The sequence below is a fragment of the Zootoca vivipara genome, chromosome 15, assembly GCF_965207765.1.
Source record: "Zootoca vivipara chromosome 15, rZooViv2.hap1.1, whole genome shotgun sequence".
Taxonomy (NCBI): Eukaryota; Metazoa; Chordata; class Lepidosauria; order Squamata; family Lacertidae; genus Zootoca; species Zootoca vivipara.
Window position 1 is genome coordinate 5,869,262 of NC_142598.1, and position 23,490 is coordinate 5,892,751.

Genomic DNA, 23,490 nt, shown 5'->3' on the forward strand with positions numbered 1-23,490 from the left:
TGTTTTGGCCTACAACTCCCATGATCCCTAGCTAGCAGGACCAGTGGTTGGGGAAGATGGGAATTGCAGTCCAAAACATCTGGAGGGCCGCAGGTTTGTCATGCCTGCAATAGCGCCACCTGCGTCCCCTACGTCAGTCATAGCTCTCCCCAAACCAAGGAATTCTGTGAACTGTAATTTAGTGAGATGCTAGGAATATTCTGGAGGAGATCCTCAGCTCCCTCATAGAACCACAATTTCTAGGATTCCTGGGGGAAGCTGTGGCAGTTCAGCATAGCAATAAAGATCCACCTTTATCCATGCTAGGCCACAATTATGCCAAATGTAGATTCGGAACTGAGGATGGGGTGGGTGGGTGGAGAGAAACAGATACAGAGATGAGGAACTAGGCTGAGCTTTGAACCCAGACCTTTCAAACACTTCTATCAACAGGTTTTCCAGCTGAAGAAATAAAGGCCCTGAACTCTATTTCTGAACTATGAGGGGCAACCAATGAACTCATGCCCAGAGCAGAGCTAAAACTGGAGCTCACCCCTTCCAAAGGAAGAAGAGGGGAACTCTTACCTGGTTTGCTGTCTGGAGCTCCTGCTGCAGCTTCTGGTTGCGAACCTGCAGGGATTTGAGTTCATCCTCCTTCCGCTGTTGGATCTCCTCAATTTTGGTCCTGAAAGGCGGGCAAGAGGGCTTACTAACAGAGGGAAGCGAATTCACCAAAATGCACCCATTTTCCCTCTTACTGGTAATTCTCACAGCCCTTTCAATCTCATTTTCATGGGGACACAAGAAGTTATTCCTTCCTTTGCTGGACCAGGATCCAAGACCCTCTTATGCCAGCAACCAGCAGGCGCTAGTTAGCCTACCACAAATTCCTCAAGCCACCTTCAGCTACAAGAGAACAGGAGTTCTCCGCGGCAGCACCCAGACTGCACAAACCCCTTGCCTCACACACACACCCCAACTCACTTTGAAAACCTTCCTTGTTCAGGTGAGCCTTCAGCTTGCTTTCTGCCCAGTTCTGTTCCTGCACAATCCTAACCATGTCTATTCAGTAGTTGTCCCACTGAATTCATTGGGGCTTACTCTAAAATTCAGTGAGGTTAGCGTTGCAGCCTTAACCTCTCTGACTACAGCATGTTGCCCGGTTGCGGTTCGATATCATGCTACATCCCTAGAGTGTCCTGTGCTCTTTGCATTGAATCATAGAATCATAGAGTCTAGAGGGCCATCCAGTCAAACCCCCTGCCAAGCAGGAAACACCATCAAAGCATTCTTGACATATGGCTGTCAAGCCTCTGCTTAAAGACCTCCAAAGAAGGAGACTCCACCACACTCCTTGGTAGCAAATTCCACTGCCGAACAGCTCTTACTGTCAGGAAGTTCTTCCTAATGTTTAGGTGGAATCTTCTTTCTTGAAGTTTGAATCCATTGCTTGCAACATGTCATTAAGCTGCCCTAAGCACTCTTCTCAGAGTGGAAAGTCAAGGTTTAAAATAAAATACAGGTGGAGGCTGGGAAGAACACAACATTTCCTGGCACAGTGCATTGCAGGAACATTCCTGGGCTTCCTGGGTGCGTGCCCGTGTGTTTGCGCCAGCCCAACCAGGCATGCGACGCAGCTCATTCCAGTCACTGACTGACCCTCGCAAGCTCACCTTCCTGGTCCCAGCCTGCCAGGCTACAAGTAATGCCACCAGCCTTTTGTGGTCTTCTGCTGGTCAAGGCTGTAGCCACCAGCAGTGACTTCCACCATTGCCTACTTCTCACTTTGCCCCTCCAGGAGTCTTTGCTCCACCCCAACACCCAGGGGGCTTTGGCCTTGTCCAAACTGTGAACCAACAACAACAACAATTTCTTCTTTATTCCCTGCCCATATGGCTGGGTTTCCAATCTCTCTCTCTCTCTCTCTGTGTGTGTGTGTGTGTGTGATTGTCAGCACAAAGGACAGGGTTTCTCAAACTTGGGAGCCACTAGCTAGGGATAATGGGAGGAGAGGTCCAAAAACAGCCAGAGACCTAAGTTTGGGAAACCCGGCTCTAGGAAGCTCGCTCCATACCTGCTGTCATTGTAGAGAGCTTCCTTTTCAGTCTGAAGCCGCAGAAAGCTAAAAAGGGGGGAGGTAAGACAGAGGGAAATCTTAAACACATGCATTAGGGTAGGTCCCCAAAAAGGACACTCTGTCCTAAACACAACAAGAACTCCTCCAGAGTATTTTATGCTGTGAAGTGTTATATGAGAATATATAATAAAGATATACAGATATATATAAACCCAAATCAAACCAGTTGCAGAATGTCAGATTCCAGATTCTACAAAGATGCAGAACAAACTCAGCCCTGCCTGTATGTCACACTCCTGTGTGTCAATGCCCAATGACAGGAAGCACGCTTATTAGTTGGATGTGGCAGAAAGTCCTGACTGCTAATAAGAAAGAAACTTACCTCTCCTGTTTCTTCTTGAGCTTCTCAGCCAGCTGCACAGGAGAGAGAATGGGTTGTGAGTTCCCAATGGCAACCATGATCGCCCCTCAAAAACATCCATGCCACCCACCCATGCCACTTTCCCTGCCCCCAAGAAGTGGAGAGCACACAGAGGCGTTTGCATCTCCTCCTTACCTTGCCAAGTTCTTGCTGCAACCGAGACATCTCTGTCGTCTTGCATGCCTACAGGAGGCAAACAAAAGCACACATTTCTCAAGGGTTCAGAGTACTTCTCCTTCCCCCCCCCCTCTCTCTCTCTCACACACACACACACACACACACACAGAAAACCCTTCCAGCACCCCTGCCAGATAGGTCTGCGACAGCCTTCACAATCAAGCTGTGCTGGCTGGGGCTAAGGGGAGCTGTAATCCACAACGTCGGAGTGCACCTGGTTGGCATAAGTCTGGTCCATAAGGGAACAGCTGGCTTAATGCAGCAGCAAGAGAGGGGTAAGATTTGGGCTCTTCTTCTCCACCACCAAGAAACTAGGGCTGACTCAGCCCCCAATATAGACAAATTAATAGAAGAGAGGGCTATCAGTGGCTTGTAGCCACGATGGCTATGTTCTGCCTCCACTGTTGGCAGCAGTAGGTCTCTGAACACCCGCTGCTGGGAATCACAAGCAGAGAGAAAGGTCCCACTTCCCATAGACCTCTGGTTGGCCCCTGTGAGAACAGGGCACAGGAGGAAGTGCACAACAGCCGGGAAGAAACACTGAATGACTTGTAGCACCCAGATCAGGGCCTGTTCCCCTGGAGCCCAGTTTGGCACAGGGATGCTTAGCCAGGGAGTAGATGACAGAAAACTGGAGAATGCTTAATCTTTTCCCTTGGTCAGGACAAGGCTTGAACAGCAGCCCTCGGCCCAGAAACCCAAGCTCCCTGCCATGTCTTGCTGGGCTCCCACACGCTCTCCAGCAAGGGTTTTTTGAGGGGAGACCAGAACTGTGTTTAATGTGCTGAGCATCTGAATTCCAGAAGGGCGTGCAAAACAAACAGCTCTCCTTGCAGGCTGCTTTTGACCAGCTCAAGCTGCCGCTCCTGGCTAGAAACTAAAGGCTGGCAAGAGGAGGCACCCAATGGGGCCACGCACCTCGAGGCTCTGCAGCTGCTCCTTCAGGAGTCGTTTCTCCTCCCGCTCCGTCTGCCACTTCAGTTCCACCTCGGACAGCAGCTGCTGGGAGGTAGTGCTGTCAGCCGCCTGCGGTTCCGAATCCACCTGGTCGGCAGGGGGAGACTCCACGGAGGCATCGCCCTCCCCACCGCCTCGGTCTTCTCCTTGCCGGGCCACTTCTTTCTCATAGCGCTCCTGCAAAGCTGAGGAACAAGAGCCGCCGCCGTGGGTCCCCCCGATTCAACCCAGATTGCCTCCAAAGCCCCATCCCCATCTCAACCAGTGCCCCTTTGCCCTGCGAAATTATTATTGGAAACCAGCCTTTTGAACATGGTGCCAAGCGCTTTGCCATCGCTACTCTGCTTGAAGTCGTGGGCCTGAGAAAGGCCGGCAAGACTCAAGATCACCCAACTTCAGATCTGAGACAGGATCTAAACTCTGGAGGCTCCAACCTCCCAGCAGCAGGAAGCAAGGGAACCTATGGCCCTCCAACCATTGCTGGGCTCCAGCTCCAAGCAGTCCCAGAAAGCACGGCCTATGATTGTTGGAGTTATAGTCCAACAATATCTGGAGGACCACAAGTTTGCGTGTTCTGCTGCAGGCAAGGAACTCTCTCTAGACAAATACTGGGCTGGGATGACAGTTCAGCATGCACATGGGTTATACAACAGATACCTGGTCAGGGATGGAGAAGCTATGGCCCTTTGGATGTTGCTGGACTCCAGCTCCCATCATCCCTCACCACTCACTGGCCATGTTGGCTGAGGCTGATGGGAGTTAACAACCCAACAATATTGGGTCACTCCGTTGCATCCAACCAACCCCATTTCCTGGGCTTCGTTGCATTTATCCTGAGCAAGCCCAGTCCAATGCAGAGCGGTACCTGCCATGTTCTTCTGCAGTGCAGCATTCTCTGCCTGGAGCCTCAGCAGCTCCCCATCCGCAGGGCTGGCCGGGGGGGCCCCTTCGGGGGCTGTCGGCCCCCCTTCCCGGAGACTCTTGTTCTCCTTCTCCAACTGCTCGATCTGGGCACACAGCTGGATTAGAGAGACCAGAGGGTTAACTGCAGGCAACAGCACAGTCTTCAGGAAAGTGGGGAGGCATGCACAACTGATCCTTCTGGGCCATAGCTGCCAAGTCTCCCGTATTCTCCGGGAAATCCCCGTTTTCCCAGCTGTTCTTAGCTGAAAAAACGGATTTTTTTGTTTTTCCCCGGTTTATTCTGGCGCGGCGGCCATTTTGGAACTGGGTGGAGCATGCTCAGAACCGACTTTTGATGCTGCTCTGCCCAGTTCCAAAATGGGGGCAGCGCTTCTTCCGGTCTGCTACTTCCGCCCGGTCCCTTATTTCTCGGACAGCAACTTGGCAGGTATGCTCTGGGCAGAAACAGGCACGCTGCTACACCAGGAACTTCATTCCCAGAGTAAGCACCGGCTACCTGCACAGTTCCAAAGAACAGTCGTAGGAGCCAGCCCTCTTCTAGCTCTTTTGCTCCTCTGACTGTTATTTGGAAGAATGCAGGTAATGCCTGTAATTACTTTACAGGTAAACCCACGATCGTATCAAAAACTCCTGCCCACCTTAATTAACCCACACTATCCAAATGACAGTAATGCTGCGGCTAACAAGGTGCCTCCCACGCAGGAAAGCATTCAGTAACTCGGTCTCTATGACTCAAGCAACACACTATGGGGAGGGAGGAGGGGAGGTGAAACCCTGTACTGGTGCCACCTACCAGTCTGACTGCCCAGCTGGGGCACAGGAATAAAATATATTATTTCACAAACCCCCAAAAAGCCAAGCAATCAGGTAGACAGCTCTTGACAGCTGGTCCCTTTGGCACAGCTACCATGCTCTCTGTCTGGTACCCTATTTTGTTAAGCTGTGGTCCCCATGAAAAAGGGTGTAGGGGGACACAAGATCTTGGAGGAGGAAATATCTCCTTGCAGCCACAACTGTGGATGCAAGACTAAAAATACAGTATCATACAATGTGTGCTTGTGAAATTAAAACATCTGAATCTCTACATCATGTTATGTTTATCTGTCCTATGTACAGTTCGGCTCGTGCTAGTATACTAAATTCCATAATCCAGCCTATGGCTGACAAACCAGTTGACCTACAGCTTGCCTGGGTTCTTAAAGATGTGGATCCTTATATTACTCTACAGGTTGCTAAATTCCTAACAGCCGTCCTCTTGTACAAGAGACGGAATGGAATGTTAGCAGATTATTTATAGTTATAAGAATTTTCTATAACGACATCAGATATTGATTTTAGCGTAGCGCCTAATTTTTTAATCATAATCTTAAACTTTTCTTTTTGAATTGTTAATAATTGTCCTTGTGAGCTGTGAATTGTGTTATATTATTTGTGGCTTGTACGAGTCCGCTGTTTTATTTGATTTATTTTGCTGTGTTGTGTTTTATGATGGGCGTAAAGCCGAATAAACATCCTGACAGTATCATATACAGCACACAGTTAGCCTACTGTGTTCTGACAAGAGTGTGGTTCTTGTGCTCCTGTGACCGTCTGTGCCAGAATTCTGGGTGGCTCATCAGCGACTCTCAGTGCCATGCTGTGCCTCACAGTGCCCTCTGGTAGGCCCCTAGCGCTACTGCAGAAGGAACTTCAGCAGTCAAGTACCTTGGAGAGCTCCTGCATGAGAGTGCTATTTTGCAGCCTGAAGTCATCCTCCTGGCTGTGCAGTTTTCCCTGAAGCATTTCATTTTCACTAAGCAAGGCATCCACCTCCTGTCAGGGGGAAAGAGAGAATTCAATGATACCTCAAAGACAGACGTGCTCATCGTCCCTCCACTAGGGGCCAGCACCTAATCCACAAGCAGATTTGTTTGCTTGTTTCCCAACCACCCTACTTACTATCTTCCTGTTAGCTTCCTGCCTTTCTCCCAGTAACATACAGGGCCACTCAGCCCTAGGGAAGTGGTACTTACTCATAGGCAGAGTGCCACAACCTATAGGATGGGCAGCAGAGGTACTTGATTGGACAAGGGTGTAACTGGAAGGGAGGGGGGAGGAAAAACTGACTCCCCCCCCCTTCTACATTCTACATAAGTTTGGAAGGCATTCTTCCTATCTCAAGTGGTCCACTGCCAGTTCCCAGATCTTTTCCCTACTTGACACTTAGAGCCAGATATAATGACACAAAAAGTAGCTGTGTCACTATATCCCGAATCTTCAAGTGGCCCATCTTCCCAGAATGCTAGAACTTTTTCAAGTTCTGGGGTGGAGATGGGCTGGGTAGGGAAATCAGTTTTTTTTCCCCTGGAGGGTAGGGCTGCTAGCTTAGGTTATTGATACTCCCAACGTATGGGAAGGCGGACCTTCATCAGGGGAAAGGAGGCCTTGCAGAGCAGGGGCACATTAACTGGATCTCCAGCCACCTCACCTCTAGGCCAAGTTCAACAGGTGGAAAGGGTCGGTCACCCTACCCAGACGCCTGCTAGTGTGGCAAGTCGGGGGGGACCACCTGATGGGCTCAAATAGGCTCACAAGCTGGAGGTGCTCCCCAAACCATTGATAGGTGGATGATAAGATGACAGATGTTGGTGGGAGAGATGGAGTTGACCTTGGCAGGATAATTGGGAGCACCCACAGCAAGCAACACATGCAAGAAGCCTTACCTGAGCCTTCTTGCTCTTATTCAGAGCCTGGGAAAGAGAGAAATTGGTTAATAATACATCAATAGGAAGGTGGGAAAACAGTTATCATTACACCCCAGAGTCAGAGTCAATTATTTCCATGGCAGGGTGTACCCACTTGTGCCCAGTGCCTTGGGCTTTGTGACTCCATCCCAAAAAGGGGAGGTGTGCAATGAAGAACTTTACCTTCTGAGCTTTGGTAAATTCCTTATCCAAATAGGTCACCCGTTGCCGAAGACCATGTAATTCTAAAAATATCAAAGGAACAAGGGATCAGAACTGAAGAAGTATTTTAGAGAGAGGTCCGCTGTAGATTCTGTACTTGTAGAACATGACATGAACTCTGGTATCTGACAAAGAACACGAATCTCAACATTTTAAATACATGCATATAAAAGAGCAAGTTTTGTGTTGTCTCTTGTAACCGCATTTCAGAAGCAGAGTGTGTGTACGTTTCTGCTGCAATGAGAAGTCTTTCCTGGTCATTGGAAATGACAAAGAGACCACAGGCTCAGGGAGCATGGAAACGGGAGTGTCAGGGGTAAGTTTCACAAGAGGTAAGAAGGCATAGATAGACGTTAGGCCTTCCAACAGTGCACAGAGAACAGTCAGCCAGTCATCTTAAGGAAGGGAGAAACAGCCAAAAGAAGGACAAAGGACGAAAGAGGATGCCAGTAGCGATCGGCTGAGGTGGAACCCCACTTCCTATCTGATGGCAAGGCTAGAGAGCCTCAAGCTGGAGAGGGAAGGTGTCTGTTTGGCAACCTCTTCATCCCTTGTCCAAGAATGCAGGGGGACTGGCAAGCCCCTGGAACTTCAGCATAATTTATTCTGCTTCTGCTACTTATAGGAAGGTAAGAGGCTGGTTAGGGCACCAACACCAAACCCTCTAACTGCAGGAAAGGTGATTTGGCAATTTGCTTCACTTCTGCAATTTCATCAGGCATTGCCTATACACTGCCAAGCATGCCTTTGCAATCATATGGAATACTGGTGGTTTTTAGTGAAAGCTGAATTCTGTGGTCAACACCAGATCCCAACCACCCTCCCTTGTTGCTTTTTGCACTCCAACAAAACCACAGCACACAGGTAGCCTGCTGTGTACAGAAAATGACACTCCTACTTAAGGTTTTCCTCCTGCAACCATTATTTTCCTTAAAATTCCGGACTCTACACCCGTTCCGTTGTGAGACACAGAACAGAGCACGTGTTACATGTGTGCAACTATTAACATAAATAAATAGGAGTCAAGGTGATTGTGATACTTTAATCTCGGTTGCAGAACACAGAAGCCTGTGAACAGCATGCTGTACCCAGTAGCCAGAGATACTGGCAGTTTCAAGGGGGCTGGCTGGGAAAGGTCCGCTTCTTACCAGCAGTGTTTTTGCGGAGTTCATCCGAAAGCTGGTAATTCTGAGTCCGAAGTTCCAGTAGCTGAGCCTAGCAAGAGAAACAGGAAAGTATGAAGAAGCTGGCAGGGCCAGTCAATGCAGAACTCTGGCCAGGTTTGTGGCCAAGAGCCCAGGGCTTTTCCCACTGCTCAAGTCGGGAACATGAGTTCCTTGGGATACAATGCGTGGCATAAGTGACTCTGGGATTGTGGATGAGGTGCCAAACACCACGCAGTCAGCCATATTTCACCCAGGAGTTCAGAGCTGGGGACTTTCTGGGGAAGTCCAGAGGTTGTACTCAAACAACACCCATCAAGCCCAGCCAGCAGTGCCAATGGTCAGGGCTAATGGGAGTTGTAGCCCAGTCACACTGGGCTTGAGTTAAGACTCCTGCTTTATAGTCTTAACTCTGTTAATAGCCCACCCCACAACTTACATATGTTTTTGATCCATGAAAGAAATCATTGTATTAGCTGCCTTCTTCCCCATAGGGGATAGTTGTGTTTCAGCAGCAAAGCAAAAAGCATACATTGTTTTGAGTGCTGGAAAGAGTTGCTGCAGGTATCAGAAAGTCAACATAACCAAGTCTGGAACAGGGCAGAGAGAGTCCTTGTGTTTATCACATGACAACCCCCCTCCACGGCTCCTTTCATTGCTAACTGGTTTCTCCTGACACTGAACTGACCCCCTCAAGGTCCTAAAACAAAATGAAGTAGACCAAGTTTCTTACTGTGTTATATTCATCAGGAACGGGGAACCTTGCTGTTGGACTACAATTCCCATCATCCCCGACCACTGGCTCTGGTGGCTGGGGCTGATGGGAGTTGGAGTACAAGATCATCTGTAGGGCCTCAGGTTCCCTCGTATACATCAAAAACCTACTTGCGGAAACAGGCAGCACCCTTACAGTGAAATTAACATGCCCCTTCACAGGTAAAATTCTCCACTGTGCATGTGATTAATCAAGGACCAATGGGTCCTTATGCACTCTGGGAAAGCAACCTGTGATCTGGTTATGGGACCAAAGGTGGTTGGGGAGTGGGAATAAGAGGTCAAGGAATGGGATATATCATCATAGAACTGTAGAGTTGGAAAGGACCCCAAGGATCATCTAGTCCAACGCCCTGTGATGCAGGAATCTCATCCAATTTGAAACCATGCCAGACAGAACAGTTTTCTTGTTTGATCTCTTATTTTATAAAAGCAACTGGAGAATGGGAACTTCATTCACCATTTTTCATGCTTCAAAAGTAAAGCAGCGTGGGTGAAACACCCAGCAGTGAACCAGGAAGGGCTACTGACTATGTTCTACCTCCAAGGTTGCAAGTATTACGTCTCTGAATACCAGTTGCTAGGAATCACAAGGGGGAGTTCCTGCTTGCAGACTTCCCACTGACATCTGCTTGGCCACTCTGAAAACAGGGTGCTGGACTAGATGGGCCTTTGGCCTGGTCTTCTTGGGTTCCAAGGCGGCCAGAGGGGAAACAACTGAGGAAAGCAGCAGCAAGAGAAGAAAGCAAAGGAGGACGTGACACTGCTTCCCCTACAGGGATGAACTGAGCCCCTAAAGATTCTGGGGCACAGCAAGGTGCAAGATGATGGAAATCAGCAAAGATGCCTTGGCATACATTTGTGTATGCTAGGTAAAGGTAAAGGGACCCCTGACCATTAGGTCCAGTTGTGACCAACTCTGGGGTTGCGGCACTCATCTCGCGTTATTGGCCAAGGGAGCCAGAGTACAGCTTCCGGGTCATGTGGCCAGCATGGCGAACCAGAGCAGTGCACGGAAATGCCGTTTACCTTCCCGCCAGAGCGCTACCTATTTATCTACTTGCACTTCGTGCTTTCGAACTGCAAGGTTGGCAGGAGCAGGGACCAAGCAACGGGACAGCCCACGCTGTCACAGGGTTTCAAACCGTCGACCTTCTGATCGGCAAGCCCTAGGCTCTGTGGTTTAACCCACAGCACCACCCGTGTCCCCTTGTGTATGCTAGGAGGACCAAATAACAAATGAGAACAAGGCTCCATGAATAGTTAAATAGAAGAGGAAATGGTGGCAGGAGAGAAAAGCTACATCTGCTAGAATCCCCTCTTCTACAACTATTTAAAACATATGTGAAAAAGCTTTGACCCTCCAGGTGTTGCTGGACTACAACTTCCATTATCCATGGCTGCTTGCTGGGGTTGATGGAATCATAGAATCATAGAGTTGGAAGAGACCACAAGGGCCATCCAGTCCAACCCCCTGCCAAGCAGGAAACACCATCAAAGCATTCATGGCAGATGGAGTTGTAATTCAGCACCATCTGGAGGACCAAAAGATTCCCCACACATGATTTAAAGGGCAAAGGAACTCCATTCTTTGTTCTCTGTCTCTTAGTATACAGGAGGCCAGCAAGTCCTGCAAGAAGTTGGGAGGCAAATGTAGAGTTAGAGCATGGTAGGGTGGGTTGGGGGAAGCATGTTTATTCTACTTTATTTCTTTAAAATATTTAGATACCGCCTTTCATCTGAAATGACAAGATCATAAAAAAGAATGCACAATGCTGGTAGTAATGGCCAGTGAAGGCCAGGAAAAATAAGTGGGATTTTAACAATGGTTTTTAACGACATCAGTGTTGGTGTTCAGCTTAGTTCAGAGGAGGGGACAATTCAACAGACAGGAAGCCACAAAAAGGATGTTTTTTTATTTAAAAAATATGTGAACCATCCTGAGATCTATTGATGAAGGGTAGTACATAAAGTCAAATAAATGAATTTATTTTCAGTTTATATGAGAATTTGCCAATAATAATCTGGGGGGAGGCAACAGAAAGCAGACTTAAAGGTTTAAAGCAAACATCAGCAGAGGCTACCAATTCAAAAGTTCTGTGTTTGATCATTCCCACAGGCCAAGGGCTGGCTTACGCACGTTAAATTTTTAGGAATGCACTTAAGGAACAAGTGGGGAAGCTGTGGCCCTCCAAATCTTGCTGAATTCCAGCCCCAGCTGGAACACTCAGTGGTCAGGTGGGATGGGAGCTGCAACCCAGAAACATCTAGAGCAGCCATTCTCAACCTGGTGGGCAGGGTGAGGATAGTTCCCAGATGTTGTTGGGCCACAACTCCCATCATCCCTGACCACTCTTCCTGCTGGCTAGGGATGATGAGAGTTGTAGTCGAACAACACCTGGGGACCTAAGCTTGGGAAAGGCTCATCTAGAGGGCCACAGGCTCCTCAGCCCTGACCTAATGCGTTTTTAACCATGAACCAGAAAGAAAAAATGCAGCAAATGCACACACACACACACATATATCACACAACTGATTAAACAATCTACAGCCTTTTAAATATGTATTGGGGGGCGTTGTTGGTTTGTTATTGGGGTTTTATCATTATGTACTTAGGTTCTCTTTATGGGTGATCTTGAAGTGAAAGGCGCTATACAAATTTAATAAACAAATAATAACAGCTCCCACCCAGTTCTGCCCCCCCCAGCCCGCCCCCAACCTCAAATCTTCAGGCATCACCGCTCTCTGCATCTCTACTCTGTCCCCCCAAAAAATCATAATGGCAACTGGACCTCCACCAGCCCTGAATACTTTCAACGGCACCCACCCACCCCGCTCATGACACCCACTGGGGTGCTGTTCCTCCCAACGTCCCGCCCCACTCCCTCCCCCCCCCCCCACCGCACGCTAGCCAGCCAGGCCGCCCGGCCATACACACCTGCATGCGCTCAAACTCCTCTTCAGACAAGGCCTGCGCCATCTTCCCTCCCCCTCCGGCCCCCGGTTCGGATCCTGCTTGGTTCGACCCAAGAGAGGAGGAGGGAAGGCGGGGGAGGAGGGGGAGAAGCCCCGCCCCCGCCCGGCCCGGGATGGCTTTAAGAGGAGATCATAGAGAGGAAGCCGGGAAGAGGAACGATCTGAATGGGGGGTTTCAGTCTCTCTCGTTCTCTCTCTCTCCTCCCTCCCCACTCCCACCGGAAGCAGAGCGGCATAAGCGAAGGAGGGGGGAAGAGGGAAAGGCGCCTGGAGGCCGGAAGTGAGGAAAGGTAGACGTGCCGAAGACAGGAAGCGAGGAGGAGAAGCGCGACGAGCGAAGATGACCAAGAGGTCGGGAGGCATCTTAACTCTTCGCGCTTCTACTCTTCCCTGCCCCGCCAGTCCCTATTATGGGATGGAACGGGGGAAACAGAAAGTGCGGAGGCACGCGAAGCACACCGGCTCCGGAGGACGCTGCGCGTTTCTTTCCCTGCTTGCTCTCACGGGGCAGGTCGACGGAGGGAGGACGGGGCGGTGGAAGAGGCCGCAGCGGAGCCCACAGAGGCCCGCGGTATTGTATAGATTTCGGCGCTTTCCACAGCCCCCCTGCTGGGGCTGTGGGGGGAAAAAGGGCATCGAATAACAGGCGTATTGTATCCAGACTGTGGAGCAGGGCCCAGCTAGGCAGGTTGTCAAGGAAACCAACATGGCAACTAGGCCTGAATCTGCTGAGGTAGTGGAAGCTGAAGTACCGTAGTGCACTGTTAAATTCCCACTGCAGTGCTCATCGGTTGGGACATTGTAGAGAATGTACAGAGTACGTCCGTAGTTACCAGAGAGCGAGAGGGGTTAGAGTCACCCAAGCCTGAGAGAAATGATAGGGGAAAATGGGGCCATTGTTCCTTTCCATTTTAAATCCGTACTTTAGCTTCTATACAAAGTTTGTGGCAACAGTACAACAACAACAGTGATACTACATACTGTCTTTGGGTTTGGGTTTTCAAATAAGTTTAAACAAAATTCCAGATTTGTTAAATTAGGTAAGCTTTAGTAAAAAAAAATATATGTATTGTCAACCATGTAGCTCTAAAAGTTGTAAAGGTATCTTTTCATTTATTTGTCCGACTCTGGGGTTGCGGCGCTCATCTCGCTCTATAGGCCGAGGGAGCCGGCGTTTGTCCGCAGACAGCTTCCGAGTCATGTGGCCAGCATGACAAAGCTGCTTCTGGCAAACCAGAGCAGCGCATGGAAACGCCGTTTACCTTCCCGCTGTAGCGGTTCCTATTTATCTACTTGCATTTTGACGTGCTTTCGAACTGCTAGGTTGGCAGGAGCTGGGACCGAGCAACGGGAGCTCACCCTGTCGCAGGGATTTGAACCGCCGACCTTCTGATCGGCAAGCCCTAGACTCTGTGGTTTAACCCACAGCGCCACCTGGGTCCTTAATATAGCTATAGTATGTTCTAAAATATTTGTCATGGCTGCCAGCCTGTTTTGTTTAAAATAGTGGTGATGTGGGGCACATTGATCCAATTGGAAATGGGCTACATTGAGCATGGATCAATGTACCCCATGGAAAATATCATTCATAGTTTATTAGTTTTTGTGTTATATTCTGTTAGTTTACAATTCTTCAAATGTGTAAATTAATAAATGTGTATGTCTGGTGGATTACTTGCAACAAGCTTCACGACTTCATTATGGACTTTCAAAAAATGCAGCAAGACAATTGGCGTATCAGTTTGGGAGTAAGAATAAAATTCAAATGCCACCAACTTGGGAGAAAAATGAAAAGGCTGGCTTAGATTGGGCAGAAGGATTTATTAAATGTCATTCTGCTTTACTGTCACTTCGCATTCCACAGGCAACAAGTTTGTCAAGAGCAACAAGCTTCAACCGTGTTAACGTAAATGAGTTCTTTGATGAACTCCACTTCATTCTAGAAAGAAGTAATTTCTCAGCAGGTGATATATACAATGTAGATGAAACTGGTGTAACCACAGTGCAGAAACCATCAAAAATAATTGCTGTGAAAGGTGCAAAGCAAGTTGGTTGAATGACATCAGCAGAACAGGGAACTCTTTTGACAATGTGTGCACGTATAAATGCATTGGGAAACAGCATTCCTCCACTTTTCATATTTCCAAGGGTGCATTTCAAAGATTATATGATAAAAAAGGGTCCAAAAGACTGCATTGGTGCTACACATCCCAGTGGATGGATGACAGCCGATAATTTTATTCGATGGATGAACCATTTCATCAAATACTCTATTAAGTTCCAAATAAGTGCTTCTGATTCTAGATAACCATGACAGCCACATCTCTATTGAAGTTTTGGAACTTGCCAAGGCAAATGGAGTGACAAGATGAAGTGATGCTGATTCTTAATAACTTTTGAGATATTTTTGAAACTCTTTTGGAAGTTTATACTGTGTAGTAAAAATGCCTTCTTTGCTCTTAAATTTGAATGGCTCAATGTGCCCCAAATGAAGGGTCAATGTGCCCCACTACTGGGGCATATTGATCCATTATTTTCTTTGAAAACTTAAATGTGATTTTTTGTCATTTTATTCCATCAAATGTGAAACATTAATCCTTTGATTTTGTTTAGAATAGTACCTAATAAATGTTAAATTCAAAAGTTTTCTTTTATGTGCATTATTTTGAGGTGTGTAGAGCTTAAAGTAAAAAAATGGCTCAACGTGCCCCCCTTTCCCCTACCTCTGGTGACACTTCCTGCTCCTTCTGGGTCAGTTTGTCCTCCTTTGGTCTCCACCCTGCACTCGGCTCTTACCTGTAGCTCCTAGAAGCTGTCGGCATGCACCAGCAGCTACATCCCAGGAAGCAGTTTTGACTGGCTAAGTCAGGTGAAAGGAGCCAATGGGTCTCAAACCCTTGGGGCTTCCCCTGCATGTGAAGACAGGCTCTGGCGGATGGATGAGAACCATCATGGTTCCAATGGTCAAGGGGGCGGTTTTTGCACATGCTGTAGTAGAGGGGAGTGGGGACCATCTAGGAGAAGGAAAACTGATCCTAAACCTCTGCTGCCTTGCAGGATATATTCGGAAGCAGAAAAGGCTAAGGAGTAAGCCCTACAAAAAGATGGCGCTTTGTACTCCTCCTTCCAGCAACTCCTGCAGCCAAGCTGGTGCCTAACGTATTACTTTGCTTTTGTTTGGTCCACATCAGCGAGGCCAAGAGGAGGGTGTTGTCATCTGGGTAGCCCTGGACTTCCATGCAAGCTTGTGCCCCAGGGAGGTCACGTCAGTGCTCCTAATGCAGTAGTTTGACTTCACCTGTAGAGGTGCACTGTTGTCCGTCAAGACAGATTGATGCCAATAAAAATACACATGTATACACAGGACCCCCCCCCCCCCGCAGGACCAATTGCAGTCATCAGCAGTCATTAACAGCCATCTACAGGTTTACCACTCCCATCAGCCCATCACCCATTCCCACCCACCCCCACCACCCTCTGTATATACATAAGGGTCTAACTCTTCTGTTTCAAGTGTATCTGAAGAAGTGTGCATGCACACGAAAGCTCATACCAAAATAAAAACTTAGTTGGTCTTTAAGGTGCTACTGAAGGAATTTATTTATTTTGCTTCGACTCAGACCAACACGGCTACCTACCTGTAACTAAAACACACATATGTGTATGCATTAGTATGGTTTGGTATTAGCTGTGCAGTATTTCACAGTAAGGCTGCCATATAAAAAAAAACGCTAAACCTCTTGAAGGTACCACAGTAGCTATAGAAAATGGTCATTGCTGGTTTATTTGTTTAGAAGCTTCTAGTACTGGTAGTGGGAATGTTTAAACATACAAATTAAAAGGACAGAAGGTGCAATCTGGGTCACCACTGAGGGTGTAGAATCCACAACAGGAAAACCAGCCCCTTCCCTCAGCCTGAAATTCCATCCCTTTCATCCCCTTAATCAGACCAACCTTTTGTTAATGGAACCCAGTTCTACTCCTTTTAAGATCTACGACCACTTGCCCTAATCTCATTTTTGCAACTTCCTCTGCTCTCGGTCCTCTTGCTTCTTACGAACAACACACCCTGGAATACCACTACAGCGTCTGGTTTACATTGAACACTCACTCCTGTTACCCCCCACTTGCAGCTCATGAAGGTCCCAGCCTAGAAACTACCCATATTTCCTCCTACCCAGTGACAACCTCCAGTAAGGCAGCTCTTCTCAGTTTCGAAGGGTGAAATTCAACATTGTGCTAAGGTGATTGTTCCTTTTTGGCTTGCCAGATGGAGCAATCCCCACCCCCCCACTGTTCCAGAAGTTCTCCCGACCTCCCCAGAGCCAATTTCATGGGATGTGTGGATGAGATTGAGAGAAGCCCCAGGCTAGAAATGGAGGTTTGGGCACTGGGCTTCCGCGGACAGGCCTCATTAGTTGAATCCCACCCAAAATTACACTTCCTGAAGGACAGACGTCTGGTATTCCATTTTCCAGCACAGACTTCAGACTATGCTGTGATTCTAAAGTGCGGGAGAGGCCCAAGGCCCTCTAGAAGCTGTTTGATTTAAACTGCCATCAGCCGCAGGCAGGATGGCCAATGATCAGGGGATGACGGCAGGTAGAATCTAATAACTTCTTAGAGGGGCACAAGTTAGGTAAAGGTAAAGGAACCCCTGACCATTAGGTCCAGTCGTGACCGACTCTGGGGTTGCGCGCTCATCTCGCATTATTGGCCGAGGGAGCCGACGTATAGTTTCCAGGTCATGTGACCAGCATGACAAAGCCACTTCTGGCGAACCAGAGCAGCGCATGGAAACGCCGTTTACCTTCCCGCTGTAGCGGTTCCTATTTATCTACTTGCATTTTGATGTGCTTTCGAACTGCTAGGTTGGCAGGAGCTGGGACCGAGCAACGGGAGCTCACCCCGCCACAGGGATTCGAACCGCTGACCTTCTGATCAGCAAGCCCTAGGCTCAGTGGTTTAACCCACAGAGCCACCTGGGTCCCTCAGAGCCACCTGGGTCCCTCAAGCCCTAAAAAAGCCCTAAAAAAGCCATACCCAGCCCTAAAAAGCCATAAAAGCTTAGTGCTTTTAGATAATATTTTGAGACAGCTACTCCTGCGTGACCACTTCTGTTTCGAAGGGGTTCACACACATTCAAACAGTGGTGAGGCTAATACTGGAGCCCAAATGATTGTCTCTGCAGCAATTGCGGCCACACTTTTACACCCAACAAAGAGTTGGCTCATACAGAAGCCCGCTTCCAGTATTTTAAAAAACTAGTGGATTCAATAAACAGTACAGTCTCATTTGCTCTCTGTTTCTCCTAATGTCCATTTGGTATGCAAAAAGTTTTTGAGTATATAAAAAAACTTGATTATAGCTCCATTTATATTTAAAAAAAACAAAGAGGGGTGACAATTAAATGCTTTGTGGCAGTAATGTACCCTTAAATGCAACCACATGAACAAGAACATTATTTCACGGATTTTTCTGCCTCTGCACCCAACTCCCTTTTTTTGCCCACAAAGAAGTCACAAGGGACAAAAATCAAGTTTTTCTGCAGTCAGGTCAGAACCGAAGGAAAGAGACGAAGAAAAAAATAATTAAAAATTAAAAGCGGTAGTTTTGATAAAATGTTGAATCTGCCGACTTTAAACAAGAAAGGGTGAGAGTTACAAATAAAAAATGTCCGATAACTATATAAAATAAATCTAACTTTTTTTAAAGGGGAGAGTGCCTCTAAATTACGCAAAAGCAAGGAGGCCACTTTCTCCTCCTCACCCACCTTAATTTCCCCAAATTATATACAGCAAAGGCGCAAGAATGCAAACTCAGGGTTGGAGTGGATGAACTGAGGTTTGTGGATACACTCCTCACACAGTGTTAAAGAAACGCCCTAGTAACGTTTAAAACGGCAGGTTTAGGGAAACACAAAAATCCACTATTCCCAGAGTTTCTGAAGCTTGGGTCTAGAAGGCTTAGGGCCCCTCACTTTGTGATGGGATACCCTATTTCTCCTGCTCCAGGGGAGGATTGGTAATATATGGCTCTGCAAGCCCCTCTTTTCCATGGCCCTCTTGCTAAAGAGGCAGCAGGTCAAGTTCTCCAAAATATGGAATGTCAGGGAAAGGAAGGGGCACAGCCTATATAGCAGCAGAGGCGAAGAAGCCTCCAAGATTTGAGGGAGAGGAATAGTCAAGAGCAGGAGCAGGGCATGATGAGTAAGGGTGGGAGCCTTCTCCGGCTCCTCTTCCATTGCCAAAAAGTCCCAAGCGCTGCCATCACGAATCATCTTCCATGCTGAAACTGGAACGGCGGCTGCTGCCCTTAGAGGCGCCAGGCGAGACGGAGGAGAGGAGCGGATCGGAGGCACCCAGCGGGGACAGAGCGGTTCCATCGTCCATGAGAACATCCTGCAGGGCTCCCCCGTCGGATCCCAGAGCAAGGCCCAGCCCCAGTTCCTCTGCTGTGAAGGGCAGATCCAGGGACTCTGCAAAGGAAGGGACCAGGTCTCCTCCCAAGGGCTGAGTCAGAAGCCCCTGCGTGGAAGGCAAGGGCAGCCCGTGCATTTGCACCTGGAGTTCCAGCTCCTGGGGAAGAGAGCAGAGATGGGAGAGTGAGACCCAGCAGCATGCCTGAACTACACCTTCTGCACCCCACCCCCTCCTGAGCACGGCACCCGCTTTTTCTACCTGCACTCGCAGCTGCAGGCTGCGATTGGCCTGCTCCAATTTGCGCTGCCTGAGTTCCATCTCTTTCGAGTGCTGCTGCTCTTTCTGCAGCTTCCGGATGTAATCCACCGAGGCTTTGAGGATGGTTCCTTTGTTCCAGCGCATCTCCCTAGGAAGGAGGGGGGGAAGAGGAGCTAGCCACCTGGGCAAGCAAGGTCCGTGCATTCCAATACACACTCATAAGAATTGCCGGGCCAAGGTCCTGTGGAGTCCAGCACCCTGCTTCCAACAGCAGGACAGCCGGATGCCCCTGGGCACTCGCAAGCGGGGCACCAAAAGGATGGCTGCCCTAGAATCTGCAGCCCTAGGTATCATAGCTAGTGGACTAAGTCAGCGTTTCCCAACTGCTGTTCCGCTGGCTGGTGTGCCGCGACGTGCGGCGACGAGAAGGGCGATTTGCATTGTCGCGTGCCTGGCGGCCACCAATACACAGCGCTGACCCGCCGGAAAGGAAGCCGGCCGGGTCACGACGCGGGGCGAGCGCAGCTCTCAACAGCCACCACCACGGGAGGGTGGTTTTAGACAAACTTAAAGAAGCTGGCTGGATGAGCTCAACCTGAAACTTGCTGAGCAAAGGATTGTGCTGGCAGAGAAATCAGCGGCTTGTGAAGCCTTATTACAGGAGATTGCAACCAACACAGCAATTGGCAAGTGTTTCTTACAGTCATAATTATATAGTCAATATAGGGCGGCACAGAGTTAAATTTTTTAACTTTTTTAATGGTGGTGTGCCTCGTGATTTTTTTCATGGAACAAGTGTGCCTTGGCCCAAAAAAGGTTGAGAAACACTGGACTAAGTAATGTAGGACCTCCCACAAAATGTTGCTGTGTGTATACATGGCTGGCTGGCTGGCAGGCTCCCTAACCACTGCCAGGATACTCCATTCCTTCCTTCTCTCCCCCCCGCCAGTCAGTCAGTTTCCATGACCACTGGGCATGCCAAGTCCTCATTGGGTTATTTTCATTCCCTGCCGCCCAAGGGATTTTATCCTAAAGGTTTTGGAGCTTCTGCAACTTTGGGGTTGCACCAAGCCTGCTGACACCTCCCCACTTCTACGTGGATGGTGTCATTCTGGCTACATATGGAGAGGCATTCAGAGAATGAATCCTTCATGAGTATACAGACATATATACAATATATTCTACACTGCACTGTATATACTGGTAAGATATAGCTCAAAGGCAAAAAAATCCTGCCATCCAAACAGGTATACTATCGGTACTGAAGACACATTTAGAACACAACAGCAGTTAGAAGATGGATGAATGCATTGCCACCAGCCTGATGCCCCCCTTTCCCAGATATTTTGGATTACAACTCCCATCTGCCCCAGCGAACACAGCTCATGGGAATTGTAGCCCAATACTTCCAGAGGGCAGAATCCGGGACTGGCAGCCGTGTGACACCGGAAGTTGCGTCGACGTGTCGCTTTGCCCTTCTATGGGCACCAAAAATGGCCGCCGCCGGCTTCAAAAGTAGCTTCTATGCATGACCGGAAGTGCGTCAACGCAACTTCTGGTGTCGCCCCGCCCATCTATGGGCACCAAAAATGGCCGCTGCTGACACCGGAAGTCGCGTCTACGCACTTCCAGTCATGCGTAGATGCGACTTTTGAAGCCGACGGTGGCCATTTTTTGTGCCCATAGAAGGGCAAATCAGAAAGGAAAAAAAAAAGGCTGCTGGCAGGAGAAAATAACGGAGAAAAACGGGAGACGAAGTGATACGGGGGACCACCGGGAAAAGGTAAGTAAAAACGGGGGTTTCCCGGGGAAAACGGGGTACTTGGCAGCTATGTCCAGAGGGTGCCAGGTTGGCAGAGGGTGTCCTACACCTGCAGGCTTCTCAAGGGAGGGGAACTCACAGCCTTCCTCCACACACACACCCCACCCCCCAACAGGCCTTTATCTCACGGTGCTGAGCAGTTGTCATTCATCTACTACGGTATACTTACGGATCATTCGATTTGGGGATGAGAGTCCCCAGCTCTTTGATACGGTCGTTGATATTGAACCGCCGCCGCCGCTCGACTGCCAAGAGGGAGAGAAACGAAAGTGGCACTAGATATCATTAAAGCATGGCTACTCGTGTTTACTTTATTAGTTTAAGAAAATAACAAAAAAAACCTCATTTCCACAGCACTTTCCAGAAAGCAAAGCATTTTTGCCATTCGATCATCTCATTTAACCCCACAACAGCCCTATAAGGTAGGCGAGGCAGAGAATGCGGTGCCTTGCCCAAAGTCAGCCAGGTATTTCTCTCTGCCTGGTACACCTCCAAACCTCAAACTTTACCTTACTGGCATGAGCCCTGGATTCAGGGCTGGGAGTATGCTGAAATGGCACACAAGCAGAGAACCAAGTGGAACTGGGCACCAGATTCAGCTTCCCGAGGATCTCGGGTTTCTTTAGAGAGAAAACCCAGCCCTTATGGTTGTAAAGATAGGTTTGTAAGCATGTAGGCCAGGCATCCCCAAACTGCGGCCCTCCATATGTTTTGGCCTACAACTCCCATGATCCCTAGCTAACAGGACCAGTGGTCCGGGATGATGGGAGTTGTAGTCCAAAACATCTGGAGGGCCGAAGTTTGGGGATGCCTGATGTAGGCAGTACCGCTGGTGAAGTCTCAGGTGCCAGGCAGGCTGCTCAATAATATTTCCAGTAGTCAGGAATTCAGAGACCTGAGTAGCTCCTTGTTCCTCCCCATAACCTTCAACATGTGAAGGAGAAGCTGCCCGAACAGGCTTAATTTCCATAATTTATAAAGGCTGCAAGAATCCAGCGCCTTTTTGCCACAGAAGCTGGGGGATCTTGGTGCAGGATTTTGCTCCTATTGTTGTGCCACAGCCTGTTCCAGTACCACACAGGGTGATTTTTCCTCAGTGCTTGTGCAAAATCTAGGCTTATACATGGTCACACTTGCAGCTCAGCTACAGGGCCCAAATGGTGTGGGGTACATCTCACAAAATGTTTGGGGAAATGCAGTGGGGAGAGAGTGAAGTTACATTGGCCACTACCAAACAAGTTGAGTCAGCCAATCCTGTTCTTAACCCATCAGATTAGCGCAGGGCATACTCTGTTAACCGGCTCAGCCAGTTTGCACACTCCTGCCTGATCAGGTCCACGGGCCTAGCAACCTTGCACTTTTACTTCCTATCCCAACACTGGTTTGAGTTGTGTCAACCAACCATCCCTCATTCCCCGCCCCACTTTTGGATCAATCCAACAGGACCAACCGGTTTAGCATCCAAACCTCCAAACATACACCTTGGTTAACACCACCACAAATTTCCTCTTGCCCATTGCTTTAAAACAATAATAGCTAACATAAAATTTAAAATATGCATTCAAGTTTGGTAGGTTAAAATGCATCAGTGGACCAAAGGCATTCGAGTAACTAACACCCCAAAACAGTAGAGTGTACTGCAGGGGTCAGAAAACTTTTTCAGCAGGAGGCTAGTCCACAGACCTTGTGGGGGGGGGGAGACTATATTTTGGGAAAAAATAATGGAATGAATTCCAATGCCCCACAAATAACCCAGAGATGCATTTTAAATAAAAGCACACATTCTACTCATGTAAAAACACGCTGTTTTCCGGACCATCTGCGGGCTGGATTGAGAAGGCGATTGGACCAGATCTGGCCCCCGGGCCTTAGGTTAGCCTACTGTATCAACTCTAGCTTAGCCCCAAAATTCTATCCTCCTAGGATAGCTCAGTTGATAGACCATGAGTCTCTTAATCTCAGGGTTGCTGGCCAAAAAGATTCCTGCATTGCAGGGGGTTGGGCTAAATGACCCTAGTGGTCCCTGCAGTTCTATGATTCTACGGCAACTTCCCTCATCTCTGAACATTGGCCATGCTGGCTGGTGATGAGACTGATGTTCTGTCAGGGACCCTGGGGGAGCTGCTGTCAATCAGAGCAGACAATGCAAACTATCTGAGTCGATACAAGGGCACTTTCTATGTACCTACAAGCTGCCCACCCCCGGAAAGTATGCAATGCTTAGGTTTTGAAATCACAGATAGGTAACTAAATACTCTCTTGCCGTCACCAAGGTATCCTGCACTCCTTATCCTCAGAGCAGGCCCACTGAAATTTGCAGACATGAATAACTCTGGGTCCATTAATTTCAGCAGCACTTAAGTGGGACACGACACAAGGTCGCTTTAATAATTTTTAAGGTGGCGTTTTCACCAGTAAAGGGTACTCACTCAGATTATGGTTGTCTTTCTTCTGCCTTTCCTTCAGGAATGCTTTGGCTTCATTTTCTGCTAAGGAAGACAACATAAGCCACAAAAATGATGGTCAGGGAGGACTCTGAAGTTGCTACCCATGGGCGTACCCAGGATCAAAACTAGGGGGGGGCAAGGGGAGGGG

General features: G+C 48.5%; 2 protein-coding genes across 6 annotated transcripts in view; both read right to left on the reverse strand.

The window, feature by feature from the left end:
* Positions 1-12,621, reverse strand: part of GRIPAP1 (GRIP1 associated protein 1) — a 57,029-nt gene extending 44,408 nt beyond the window's left edge. The window contains 11 exon segments of the mRNA XM_060269059.2: positions 565-664; positions 2,054-2,101; positions 2,439-2,470; positions 2,613-2,660; positions 3,573-3,796; positions 4,477-4,630; positions 6,240-6,347; positions 7,238-7,264; positions 7,442-7,503; positions 8,629-8,695; positions 12,356-12,621. Of these exon segments, the coding sequence (XP_060125042.1) occupies positions 565-664; positions 2,054-2,101; positions 2,439-2,470; positions 2,613-2,660; positions 3,573-3,796; positions 4,477-4,630; positions 6,240-6,347; positions 7,238-7,264; positions 7,442-7,503; positions 8,629-8,695; positions 12,356-12,397 (912 nt within the window). The 5' untranslated portion in view covers positions 12,398-12,621.
* Positions 12,622-16,152: 3,531 nt separating this feature from the next.
* TFE3 (transcription factor binding to IGHM enhancer 3) overlaps positions 16,153-23,490 on the reverse strand; it is a 29,203-nt gene continuing 21,865 nt past the window's right edge. For 3 of the 5 annotated variants that reach the window (XM_088658900.1, XM_088658901.1, XM_088658902.1), the window contains exons 7-10: positions 23,325-23,384; positions 21,065-21,140; positions 19,074-19,221; positions 16,153-18,971 (exon numbers count right to left, since the gene is read on the reverse strand). In XM_088658900.1, coding sequence (XP_088515026.1) covers positions 18,663-18,971; positions 19,074-19,221; positions 21,065-21,140; positions 23,325-23,384 — 593 coding nt within the window. In that variant the 3' untranslated portion in view covers positions 16,153-18,662. The remainder of the gene's footprint in view (positions 18,972-19,073; positions 19,222-21,064; positions 21,141-23,324; positions 23,385-23,490) is intronic. The other 2 variants (XM_035140932.3, XM_088658903.1) reach the window with 1 other exon arrangement.